The sequence below is a fragment of the Palaemon carinicauda genome, chromosome 1 (genome assembly GCF_036898095.1).
Source record: "Palaemon carinicauda isolate YSFRI2023 chromosome 1, ASM3689809v2, whole genome shotgun sequence".
NCBI classification, from domain to species: domain Eukaryota; kingdom Metazoa; phylum Arthropoda; class Malacostraca; order Decapoda; family Palaemonidae; genus Palaemon; species Palaemon carinicauda.
In genome coordinates, this window is record NC_090725.1 from 118,900,068 (window position 1) to 118,914,192 (window position 14,125).

The following is a 14,125-nucleotide window of genomic DNA, read 5'->3' on the forward strand; positions in this document are numbered from 1 at the left end:
GGTTTCGTCAACAGGGACATTAGTGAACAAAGATTCGACGTCCATCGATGCTATGACCCCCTCGCCGCGGACGTCCTTGATCCTCTCTAGGAATTCGGCAGAGGAGGCCACACAGTGGCGGTCGGGGACACATGGCGTCAAAATCGTGTTCAGTTTCTTGGCCAGTTGGTATGTAGGCGTAGGGCATTGGCTGATGATAGGTCGAAATGGGTTGCCTTGTTTGTGGGTTTTAACATTACCGTAGAGGTAACCAAGCCCATAATCTCCCGAAATCATGGGCAGGTGTACGGCGTTAGTTGCAGCATTAATGGCCTCGATGGTGCGATTTGCCTCCCTCTTGATGTCTTCAACAGGGTTGCTCGTGAGGCGCTCGAATTTGGTCAGGTCGGCGAGGATGGCGTCTAATTTCTTGTTGTACTCGTGGGTGTTGATGAGTACAAAGGCAGCTGTCTTGTCGGCCCGACGGACGGTAACATCAGCTACTCGTTTGAGGTCTTTAGCAGCAGCTCTCATCTCCTTAGAAACGATGCCACTGCTGTATCTGCCCCTATCAGTAAGGGCCTCGGCGAGCAGAAGCGACTGAAGGGCGTCAGTCGTCCGGAGGGCACCACGTTCTTGGAGGTTGAGGATGGAATCTAGGAGTAATTCCATCTCCAGGCGCTTGTCAGTTGGTCTCGGTCGGGTGATGAAGTGGCAGTTGAGGCCCATCTTGAGGATCTGCTCCTGTGCTGGCGTAGGGACGTAGCTGGAGATGTTAATGTATTCCTGGCGGACCTCTGGGATCCGCAGCTTTCCGCTATTAAGGGTGACCAGCTTCCTCAAGATGGTCCTCCTCCTCTTCTTCAAGTCCCTCTCCTTAAGGACTTGTAGGGCATGGATGATGTTGTTGGGATAGCTCAAGCCACCTCCAAGGTCCTCTTCATGGTTGGGGTTGTTGATATCGGGACGTCGATCATCAGGGGCGTCCTCGTCCTTGGGGTCGTTGTCCCCCTCGAGGTTGACAGCGACCCCGAGGACGAGGACGTTCGAGAGCATTCAGCACTTCACAGTGTGTATTGCTCATTTACTGTTAAATTGTCACAATCGAACCACTCACAGAATAAGAAAGTCTCCAGTTTCCTCTTTGATAAAAGAGTAGACAGGAGACATTGCAATAATTAATTTTACAAAAAAAAAAAAAAAATTTTTTTTTAGGCAGTAATTCAGTGTCTGAGTTTGATGTAAGCAAGCTTACCGAGGACGAAATCATGGTAGTCGTATCTCCAGCTCATGTGCACAAATGCACTCAGAGCTTGGTGAAGCCAGCATAAGCACAAATTCCATCAGAATATCAACCTGTAGTAAGTAAAGTTAGTAGTTATTCTGATATAATTTCATTGAAGATGAGTTGCCTGGGAGGATTGATTTATTTCCATGTCATTGTGATATGGTGATAGATACTGTGCTTGGTGGGAACCGTGAACATCTGGTGAAGTTCAGGACTGAATATTTACCAGTACAACGTGAGGAGGTGTATGCAGGCCTCTGTGGGTGCCCTGATGTGGAGTGAGAGGCCAGAGAGGATGGGTAGAAAAGGTATCAACGAGTCTTTAATGACTAATCGATGTCACATTAAGCAGGAGGTGTAAATGGGCAAGGAAATCCACATCAAATAGTGGCAATGTTATGTTGGTAACGAAGAATTTCCAATGGTATCTGGCACTCCAAAAGATAGTGTGAGTGTTTCGTACCCTTGGGTGGGGATCTCAGATCCATTGGCAGCTACCAGGCAGATGTCAGCAAGCTTAGAATGACTATGTCGTGTCCTGGAGAGTAACTTTGGTAGAAGGAAATGGCAAGAACCAGTGCCTTCCTATATCTGCACACCTGTCCCTGCATCATGTAAAAAGAAAAGATTAGTGACGGGAGGCCAGTGCCACAAGTGACTGAGAACCATCTGCACATTTCCTCGCAGCAGGCCCTAATCTGGAGTGATAGTAGCAGAATTGCGGCTGATGGGCGTCAGTACGTGGCTGGAGAGGTCGGTGGTTGGGGCGTGAGAAAGGGGTTGCATATATGGATGGTGCATTCCTTTGTTGCCACTATGGCATGTCATTGGGCGAGTGTCTGTCTAACCGCATTCACGGTCAGTGTTGAGTAGTTTTCCTCTTCGTCAGGAGTGGAGGCTTTGATGGAGGTCTTGAAGGTTGTGAAGTGGTTGTCCATAAGAGCGTCTACTTTGGTCATCAGGTCCTTCTTGGGCAAGGTATCGACATTGGGGTTGGCGGCGTGTTCAAGTTCGGTTCGGAGTTGTACTCAAAGGGCATGAAGTAGGTTCACTTTCCCAGGATAGCTGTCTGCGGAAGGTTGCAGGCGAGCGATACTGGTCATTTCTTGAGGACGAGAGAAGCCCTTTGGTCCCCCAAAGGATGTTGGGAGAGCTGAAAAATCTTTGATATACGGGTAGCTGGTGGTGGTGAGTACTGCTTCAGGAGGTATGTTTTAAGGGTGTCATACGCTATTTGCAGGGCCTTTTCTTTTGTTGTTCCCTGGCGATTGCTGCGAGGATATAGTCTGGTTTGCTGCTTGAGCAAGTCACGCTGTTAATGCAAAACTGATGTTTGGTGTGCTGAAACCAAGGGGACACTTCTCTGTTGGCAAAAGATGGCAGGTTTAACAATACAGCGTGGGTCACAGGGTCAGTATCTGTGGGCCACATCGTAACAAGGGTAGGGCGTAACGATGGGCTTAAATGCAGTGAGGAGCTGGTCACTCTGGGGGTCACCAATTGTGCGAGGTGGCTGTTTGGTCCTAACAAAGCGCCAAGGTGAGTGCAAGTAAAAATTTATTCAACAGATAATGGGCTGATATACAAGCAGTAGAGTGTAGGAATGTCGCCAAAATTCAAACAATCTGAAACATGGGATAAGCTTAAAAAGGTTTTCTATTATCACTGCAGGTGAGAGTGAGAGATAAATCAAATGCAATACTATTACATTGTATGAGCGTGTTTGAAATACGTGCGGTACACCCATCATTGGTATGCCATTTATCGCTAAGAAAGACATCTTTCTTTTTAGTGTATGGACAGGATACTGTGCTACCATATATGGTCAGGATAAATTCGCAATGATTGGCAAATTACTCAACCAAACAGTATTGTGCATATATGTTTAAACCTGTTACAGAGTGTAAGGAATACCACTGAAAATTTTTGAAAAACTAGCAAAAGGTATAGCTCAATGTACGACAGACAGTTAAGAACCAGACCGGTCGAGATGATTGTAGTTATTTGTGTGTATTTGAAAATATTACAGCCAAGGAAGCACAAGCTAGAGCCTGCAGATTTGGCTTCATACTGAGTAAAGAGTGAAACCTAGCACAGTTGTGATACAAAGTATTGTTAGAGGTTTAGTGTTAAAACACCACTGAATTTTTTTTTAAATGAGCTAACGAAGGGCGCAGCTCAAAGCACGACTGACAGTTCAAAACTAGACCGGTTGAGATAATTGTAGGCCGTCCTGTGTATTTAAATTATTACAGCCAAGGAAGCATAAACTAGACCCAGGAGATTTGGCTTCCTGCTGAGTAAAGATATTGAAACCTAGCACAGTTGTGATACTAAGTACTCTTAGTGGTGTAGTGTCTGAACACCCTGAGGCGCACATTCACATAGTTCCTAAAGATGAAGTTTTCAAATCCTTTAATCAGGCTTTACCCCCATAGGCTATAGTGAGCCTATCTCATTTCTTTTTTTGACATGTATAACAGATAAACTTGTTTATGTAAAGAATATGCGCTAATGTATGTACCTGATGTTGTGAAGTAAGTGCCATATCATTTCTGCTGAATTTCTCAAAAAATAACTCTGACAGGAATTATCGGAGACTAGCTCACTGCAGAGAGTTTATCATAAAAAGTAACTATTTGTTAGAACCTGATATATAACCAAAAAATAAGGGGTTGGGTGTGTTTTTTCATGAGAATGCCATATTAAGTAGGTTTCCTTGTGTGGGTCCTGTTTGTCGGGATAGTGGGGGTTCCCAAAAGGCGAGTGGCTACGAGATTAGTGTTAAGCCTCAAATAGAGACGGTGTTAGTGGACTGTATATATTCAATTATAGTGACCATAGATGTGGTTATAATGAATGAGGCGGTAAAACTGAATGAATTTCTCAGGGAATGGCTAGTGACTGCGGAAACTGACGATAATTACCATGGATACGTAGTGTAGATTAGACATGCAATAAATATATTGAAAAAAATCTGAGGAAATTTGTTCTTTTTGATGACAGTTCCTGAATTGGTTCCTTGTAGATCTAAGCTTCTGATTGGTGAGACAGTATTAAAGTATAACTCAGAGACTACATTAACCAAGGTGTGTTTGAGTTCACAGTGAAGTAGTTGATGAAATCCCTGTGTTATGAAAGAAACTAGATAAACTTAACATCTAAGTAAGGTTACCTTTGGGTCGTACAAGAAACTGTATGCCCTATACGAACTCATTCCTATGTTGGTTAAATTTCCACGGCTTTTGGGGAGGCAGGTTCATCTCCCTGCCCCTGAGGATATAGCTGATGAAAGGATAACCCTAGGATTTGTTCAATTAGTGATGACTTGATGTTAGGAGGTGATGATTTTACTTTTGTAATAAAACATTCGTTCAATAAAGGACTGAAATCCGATTGTGTTATTAGTCTTTTTACCAACCACACTTTGAAGGATACTAAACTTATTTACAACCTCACTAATGACTCTACAACTTGATTAGCATTCTAATAGATAATAGGGAAGATTGCGTGTCTCATTACTGCTTACTGTCAAACACTTCAGCCAAAAGAGTTGCCTTTTCCTTTTAGCAGTGAGTGACAGAACCGTCTGGTTTAAGTAAATGAGGAACTACAGGTTTAAAGGTAGCCCACCATTTATATTCCTGGGTTGTATCAGAAATGGTTTCTTTTATGGTTAAATCATATACCTTTTCAGTTTAAGCATTAAATCTCTGAATAGCAGCTCTTAACTGAGTATAGTTAATCCAAGACAGATCTGATCTCTCAATGATGATAAGCCTCCTGCTTCTCCAAATAAGCACATCTACAATAATTGAACCGGGGTTTGTCTTTCACTCATTACTTTAGCACACGAGAAGGGATAATACACCTATCAATTATTTTGACCAGATTCTCATTCAAAAGACATCAGGTCAACACTTTTATACAATAATGACCAATTCAAGATCAAGAGATTACTCAAAAGGTCATTCCAGTCTTCTTAAGATTTTATATAAATCTTACATGAGTATGACACAGGGATAGGGGGCTCAGTCTTCACTACTAATGAAATCAAGGCATGATCAAACACCAAACTGGAGAATAAACCTTACTTGTTATAACACCAGGGGAGTCAGTGTATGCTAGGTTCAAGCAGTTACCAGAACTGTGCTTAGCTTCAGTTATGATTTGCAGACAGCCTGATTCAGAGGCAAAGTTCGAAGCTCTTAAGCTATGGCTATCAGCAAGACTTATGAGAAGCAGGGTACTCACTCCTAATATACACCACCATTCCCCTTGCCCTTGCAATAGCATCCTGTTTCAGTATTGTTGGTTTCTTAAAACTTGGAATAAGAAGCACAGATGAGTGTCTCATTTGAGAAACTAAAGTCTCTGAGCATAAAAGAATATCATACCGTTGGGAGGCAACATGAAGGTCCTGAATATTGGCATTCAGTCCATGAATATTGCAATACACTATGACGTTACTGGTGAAGTCTAGAAAGTACTGGTCTCAGATTTTGCTCAATGTCCCCAGACAGGATAAGAATTAAACGCAATAGAAAAAGATTCATCTTATTTAAAAACAAACTTAACTATAATGATAACAGGAGTAATATGTATAGAAATATATATATAAAATAACTGATACAACCCATATTCTGAATATAAAATGTCTGATAAAATTAGTCAACATGGTGGAACTGACACACCATTTGAGGCAAAGTACCCTCTAGGATAACCATTTAAACTGAAGGGAAGGTCCTCAAGGATGGTTTTGAAAATGAATTCTTGTGAGGAAGATAAAAAACAGATAAGAAAAAGGCAATCTCCCAATAAATCTCAAAGCATCTATAGCCCTTCTATTAAGCCTACCCAACACCATTTCAATAGAACAAGAAGAGAAAACAAATAGAATTGTGTGCCTGAGTGTACCCACTAGCAAGAGAACTCTAACCCAAGACAATCTCATATGCTGTACAGAAATCTCTTTATTGTGGTCAGGAAGTTCGTATGATTAACCTTGATTTTAGTGCTGCCTTTGACCGGGTTAATCATGAGGCCCTTGTTTTCAAACTCAAACAGTTGGAAGTGGGTGGATCTTTTCTTAGCATTATTCTTGAATTTCTAAGTAATAGGCTGCAAAGAGTTGTTATTGATGGGCACCATAGTGACTATATGAATGTGATATCTGGTGTTTTTCAGTGTTGTTTTCTTGGCCGATTACTTTTCATATCATATATAAATGAAATGTGGTTTGGCCTAAAAAACAAGCTTGTTGCATATGCAGATGACGCTACTCTCTTTGCATCAGTTCCATCTCCTGAATGTAGATCTGGGGTTGGTGAATCCCTTAATAGAGATCTAGCTAAAATTAGTGCATGGTGCAAATTATGGTGCATGAAGATGAATCCTAACAAAACTCAAAGTATGATTGTAAGCAGATTGAGGACAGTTGTTCCTCAGCATCCAGATTTCAGCATTGATAATGTTTCTTTAACTCTGTATGTCTCTCTTAAAATTTTAGGTGTGATTCTCAATAACAAATTTACTTTTGAGAAATACATTAAGTCTGTGTCTTCTTCAGTTTCACAAAAATTGGCTTATTGAGAAAGTCTTAAGATTTTTGGTTATCAGTCTATTCTGAAGAAGTGATTTAATTCTTTCATTCTACCTTGTTTCGAGTATTGTTCTCCTGTCTGGTCTTAAGTTGCTGATTCTCATCTTAATGTGTTGGACAGGAACTTAAGGTATATAAAATTTCTTATTCCTGATCTAGATATTAATCTCTGGCACCTTTATTCAATTAGGTCATTATGCATGTTGCATAAGATTTTTCATAATTCTGACCATTATTTACATTTAGATCTTCCCGGACAGTACCGCCCTATTCGTAATACTAGGTATGCAGTTAATTTCATTGGCCAGGCCTTCTCTATCATGAGGCTCAATACTAAAAAGTATTTTAGAAGTTTTATTCCAGCTGTGACCAAGTTGTGGAATTATCTCCCTAATCGGGTAGTTGAATCGGTAGAACTTCAAAAGTTCAAACTTGCAGCAAATGTTTTTATGTTGAATAGACTGACATAAGTCTCTATATTTTAATGTTGTTACCGTTTTTAAGATATTTTTTTTATTTCTTTGCAAATAGTTTATTTATTTCCTTATTTCCTTTCCTCACTGGGCTATTTTTTCCCTGTAGGAGCCTTTGGGCTTATAACATCCTGCTTTTCCAACTAGGGTTGTAGCTTGGTTAGTAATAAGAATAAGAATAAGTGGAAGGTCATTGTTGTGTCCTATTGGTAACGTCCCTGACTGGTGATCACTAGACTGGGGCTCGAGTCCTGCTCAAACTCGTTAGTTCTTTTAGTGGTTGCGACCTCACCATCCTTGTGAGCTAAGGATGGAGATTTTGGGGAAACCCATAAGTCTACCTGCTGAGTCATCAGCATTCATTGCCTGGTCCTAGATTTGATGGAGAGGGGCTTTGGTGCTGATTATATGTATATATTGTCAGTCTCTAGAGCGTTGTACTGCTTGCTAGGGCAATGTCACTGTCCCTTGCATCTGCCATTCATGAGCGGCCTTTAAACATGGCTATGGCACTACCCAAGACTAGAGAACTATGGTTCTCGTAGAACATTTGCTTATTTTAGCTAAAAGGTCTGTTCTTATAGCCGAAGGTCGCTTCTACCTTTACCAAGGGGAAGTAGCCACTGAACAGTTACAGTGCAGTAGTTAACCCTCAAGGGAAGATGAATTATTTGGTTGTCTCGATATTGTCAGGTGTATGAGGAAAGAGGAGTGTGTAGGGAATAGGCCAGACTATTCGGTATACGTGTAGGGAAAAGAAAAATGAACCGTAACCAGAGAGAAGAATCCAATGTAATACTATTGAGCTAGTCAAAGGTCCCAAGTAATCTAGGGGTAGTACTTCAGTGGGTGGTTGGTGCCTTGGACAACCCACTACATACTACATGATGATGTAAATATGTTAGGTACAATCTAAACAGTAACCACTTTAGGGATGTGAGAGAATATAACCTAAATCTGACCTTTGATTAACATTGTGTCAAACACTTAGGGATTTCCATACAGTTTTTGCATGTGCAGTATGTGAACATGAATGAATTTTTTCAAGGATTTGGTCATTTTTATATTATTAGTTTTACATTAGATTGGTTGCACCTTATCATAGCATATTGGAATTAAAGTAAATAAAAAGGTTACAAATATTCTTACCCATACTTGTTCTTAATTGATGAAAGACCTCATGATTTCTTGGTAGGAACTCTGAATCATTCCATCCTTCCTCCCAAATAATATTGGCATTAAAGTTTTATCCATTTGTTTCATGTGTCAGAATGTTCTATTTTATCTTGTAAAATTTTAAATGTTGCTACAAGTGTATGGACTTCCAACCAACTTGGTAAAATATTTGAAGTTACATATTGGTGGTGTTCAGTTTTTGTTTGTTCATTGTTGCATTTTTCATTTTGCAGTACTTGAATTATACCATATATGTTCTTTCTTTTGAATGCATAATTTTTCACGATTTGTAATTTTAATATTTTGATTAACAGTATTGTCACTGGAATTACAGGTGCAAATGCTTATATTGAGAGTTCACCGTTTGGAAGCCTTTCTCCAAGTGTTTTTCTGAACTCACTGAGCAAAGGCATCATTAGCAATGTCAGTGGACGTAATAGTGATATCTATCTAACTGATGCTCGATGTATGATGGGAGGAGAAGGAGCTCCGGTTTATACAGTTGTAAATGAGAAGTAAGTAAAATTGTTATTGCCTCCTGTTTTTAAATTTTCACTATGGATAATCCTAGAGGAAAAACATAAAACTAACAGCATTTATTTGTAAAATGTATGGTTATGTTCCAAGGGGCAGATACCCTCATGCTCAACTGGTGTATATCAATGTTTTTTGTCTTCAAATTCAGTTGAATATTTAATATAGCACATAAGATTTCATGTATTGGTAAAAAATATGAATGAAAGCAAAAACAAATACCAAAATATGAAAATTTTTTGTACTCACCATAATTCTTGTATAATTTTGACAACGGCTTTTGGTTGTTTTCACAATCTTTGCCATACAGTTAAGAGATAATTCATCACCGTTTTCAAGTCTCTGAATGCCATAAGATGTGGTTTATGTTTTGTGAAAACTACTCCCATCAGTGCCATGTGCCATGTGACATAGGTTACATCAGGGAAAAATATTTTTTTTTAGAAATTCCAGACATAGAGGATGTAAGTGGTCTACGGTAAGTGTGGCAAGGCATCTCGATGTTGGTAATTCGGGTGAGCATGTGAGCTACATAGAGAAAAATGTTCCTCGAAAGAATTGTTTTATACACATGCTAAAACATTGTGAAAAGGCTAAGCTGACACCCTGAAAACTAAGTCTTTTATGGAGTGATATAGAGGAAATTTAAGATGCTGGGAAGGAACTCCTGACTGAAAAGGGAGAGGAGACAGAGACAAGAATGATAATGAAGAAATTAAAACTCAAGAAAAGAAACTGTAAAAGATTTCCAAATGAAATGTCCATAAAAAAAAGGAAAAACTGCCACAAGGATAAAGACTACAAAAGAAAAAAAAGAGGGAAATGATAATGATTTAAAAGGGGAAAAGAATGGAAGTGAAAAATTAGATGATGAACAGGTGATTCAAACTGATGGTGAAATTAATAATATGATCTGAGTTAGATAGAACCAGGAGATGATTTTACAGGCGTTGAAGACAAGGTTGTCACTGTAGAAGATTTATCCAGAAACAAATATTCTGAACCAGATGGATTGGAAATTGATGAATACAAGGATATTGAATATGATTGCTTTCTCGGGATTTCCTTAGGCATGAGACGATCCCACAATCATAGATTACGTGGGCAACGAAGACAATAATCAAGGGGTTGATGAGGGTCAGGCCCTCCTCCCATCCCCCCCCCAATCTACCTGGACTGAACAGTGAATATAACAATGACTGGTGGACCGAAGATGCAACACCACCACCCACAATCCCTTTCAATGGTATTCTGAGAATGATGGAGCCCATCCCCACTGCTCCTCGTGATTTTTTCCGGATATTTATTACGACCTTATGGAAAAAAACAAATAATTATGCCAAGTATATAAGGGAGGAGCAGCAAAGGCAGTTGGAGTATCCATGGAGTGGGTGCAATGTCATTGACATTGGGCAATACCTTGGTATTGTCATCTTGATGGGGAATACTAGCTTGTCCCAGATGATGATGTTTTGGGCAAGGAACAAAATGTATTTTTTGGCATGTTTTTCAGCAACGATTTCAAACAAATGTTTTTAAGTGATCCAGAAGTACTTTTACACATTCAACAGTCAAGCCATACCAAAGGAAAATATTAAGTTTATTGTCATTTGGCCCATCATGTGGTACATCCAGGAAAGATGCTGATTGATTGATTTGAGGTTTTCTGACATCCTGAAAGATGCTGAAGTCTGCTTATCGCAAAGAAACATCTGCTGCTCGGTGGAGAGATGTTGAAGTGAAGAGGGTGCCTCTCAATTAACAATGCCAGCACTGAACAATTCGTCCACAAATGGAGGATCAGATAGAGGGGCAAGTTTGATTATGAAGAAATGACCATGGAGAGGCCAGAGTTCGTGAAGCAGTGCATCAACAATAAGGGGACTGTGAACCATTTTGACAAGCTAATGAAGTATTATTTCTTTAGGTGGTCAGTCCTCTGGACCAAAAAGTAGTGTTATACCTGCTACAAGTTGCCTCTCTGACTTACTTGTTCTCTCAATGCAAAGTACAGTACAGATAGGGAAAACTTTCCTTTCGTGAGTTTCACAAAGTGATTGCTAATGCCCTTCTGTACTACAATGAAGATGAATGGCCTTGCTGTGGTCCCATGATAGAATGTGCCTCTTCTTTGCCTACTGACAAAAGAGCTGATGATCCTCCCCTTCACCTACATACTTTACCACCTGCTGCTTCTCTAATGCCCAGTGTTATTCGATCACTGCTGATCCTCTTGGACTGGGAACTCCTGAAGGGGTAATGTAGGTGAACCTGCACCTGTCACTTGCAGGACCACTTACAAACATTGAAGCCGGGACACCATAAAGAAGATAGGGGATGCCGCCTTTCAGTAGAAGCTCTGACGTGTGTGCTTCATGAATGCCATACTGCGCAACACAACTTTGCAGTGCTGAATGTGGAAGATTACCCTCTGTGTTTGGCATGACTGCTTCCAGAAATGCCACTCCGAGCAGAAGTACTGGTCCTCTACACCTAAATCCATCAAGGTGGGATTGAGGGCCAGAAAGCTGCCTGCCCCTCCCCCTTATGAAAATGGAAGATTCTTCAAAATAACACCCGAAAAGGGAGGAGGAATAGAAATTCTGAGGGATGACGATAAAATGTTAAGTGTCACTAGCTCACTGCTGTTTTTTTTAAATGTGTAGACATGTATTTTATTAATGACACACACACACACACACACACACACACATATATATATATATATATATATATATATATATATATATATATATATATATATATATATGTGTGTGTGTGTGTGTATTGTATAGATATTTATATATATATATATGAATATATATATATATATATATATATATATAGATATATATATATATATATATATATCTATATATATATATATATATATGTGTGTGTGTTTGTGTGTGTGTGTGTGTGTATGTGTATAGTGTTACAGGTTCATTGTATTATGCCAACCATAACCAGCCATTGACGTATCAGAATCTCAGGAGGAGGATAGGTTTAAATCAAAGACTCATAATAAAATTCAGTTTCCTATTTATTCACATAAACCATAAGTAGTAAAATAAAATCACCGGTCTGAAAAGAAGCAAAACATCCACATTACAAAAGGACAACCAGGACCCAAACACTCCTATCACACGGAAAGAACCACAGTAAGAGGCAAAGATCCTTAGTCATCATTGATACACCCACATACACACTATTAAATGTTATGGGGTAGAAAAAGATCAAGAAATAGACTGGAGAGACACTAAATGAATAAATCCTAACTAATAGGTACCATACATTATATAATTAATTCCCTGTGATGAGAAGTTCTTTTAGAGTTCCGTGGAATGATAACCTCTGGTATCAGGGGATGTCAATTTCACAAACATCACTGAGATGATGATAACCACCAAAGTACCATTTAAATTAATTGCGTAATAGTCTCCCCCTTGCCACGAAGATTAGCACAAAAAACACAGACAAGAGCATCGACCACACCAATGAAACTATCCTGTCTCCCAAACTTTATAGTACAATTACAGTGATCCTTACCAGAAAGGCAACTCCGAATGGCAACATAACGTTTGCAGGCTTCAAAGTGGTTAAAGCAAGTCTGTTCCTAGACTATGGGAGCTCCGACATCAGTTAATCAAAGCGAAGTAATGGTCAGTATATGCCTCTTTAAATCGAAGCATTCCACCACCTAAAACTGGAATTGAGTGTCCTCTGCAGACGAGTTCATCGAACACTGCTATTCAGAAAGATTTCATTTTCATAGTAAACTTTTCTTGCCAGTTCTTTCACTGGCTTCTCCCTCACCATGGATATGAAATACAAAACTATGTAACATCCCTGACTACATGGGCAACCAATAGATGGCACTAAAGGTACCAAAAATTTTATTTACTTCTATTAAAAATATTAATACAAAGGGAAGCCCCTTACACCCCCTTCCTTAAAAGAATTTTTGTACAGCAGAAATCAAAGCATTGGATTTTAGTTTTAATTGGCAATGCAATAACTAACTTGAAAAATCTTAATTTAGATTTTAAAGTCTTACACTTAAGACAAAAATACAATAAGAAATAAATTCAGAAAATTAAATGGAACACACTGTTAAAATATATTGAATTTCTTTTCAGTCCTGGAAAAAAATGGTCATGGTACAAATTTCAGAAAATTTTCTGGACAGTGTGTCTGGTACCACTTTGTACTTCCCTGGCACATGCTGGGAATCCAAGTCCTATTCTTGCAATACCAAACTCTACCTCATCAGCCTCGGTTTTTTATTTTTTGATTTGTTTGAAAATGCTAAAAATTTGTGGTCGGTACTAACCGTTATTGGTGTAGGAACATTTGTTATATATATTTCAAAATGTTCCAGATCAGCTCTCAGGCTCAAAGCCTTTGTTGTGGAGTACTTCCTTTGGGCTTCATTCAGCTTTTTGGAGAAAAAGGTAATAGGATACTCACCCCATTCCTTAACTTTAGAAAGCACAGCAGTTATTCTATAATAGCTAGCCAAACGGCAGTACAGTACATTACAGGCAAACAACCCTTTACTCATCACAAATGCGGTGATATCCTTAGCTTTGGAGGTTAATGGAACCTGCCAGTATCCTTCTAGAAGATCGAACTTGCTAATAAAGCTTGCTTTACTACCATCATTGATACAATCTTCTACTCTAGGCAAAGGAAAACAGTCTGTTTCCTTAACTGCATTAACATTACGATAATCTATACGTATTCTATACTGCCCGTTCTCCTTTACCAACACGACTGGTGAACTCCCCTTTTATGGGTTTTGCATTTTTCATTTCCACATCATGAGTACAACCTGGAGTGTCTTTAAACAATTCAGGAAAAATCTTCTATCAACATCAACATTGATTCTATTTAATCCTCATTTAAATGAGACAACATAGTTTGTAAATACATTAACTCACCTCTATTAGAATTAGTCCACTTACCTTCATTATATAACCTCTCTCCTTCCATTACTACCTTTCCCAGCATCAACATTGGCTTAGCTACTCTTTTTAAGTAAGACTTCAGCATATTGATATGACAAAGCTG

General features: G+C 39.2%; 1 protein-coding gene across 3 annotated transcripts in view; it reads left to right on the top strand.

The window, feature by feature from the left end:
• The window catches only part of LOC137651194 (peroxisomal leader peptide-processing protease), a 318,149-nt gene that overhangs the window by 113,047 nt on the left and 190,977 nt on the right, over positions 1 to 14,125 (top strand). For all 3 annotated transcript variants that reach the window (XM_068384358.1, XM_068384350.1, XM_068384367.1), the window contains exon 3: positions 8,853 to 9,033. In XM_068384358.1, the coding sequence (XP_068240459.1) occupies positions 8,853 to 9,033 (181 nt within the window). The remainder of the gene's footprint in view (positions 1 to 8,852; positions 9,034 to 14,125) is intronic.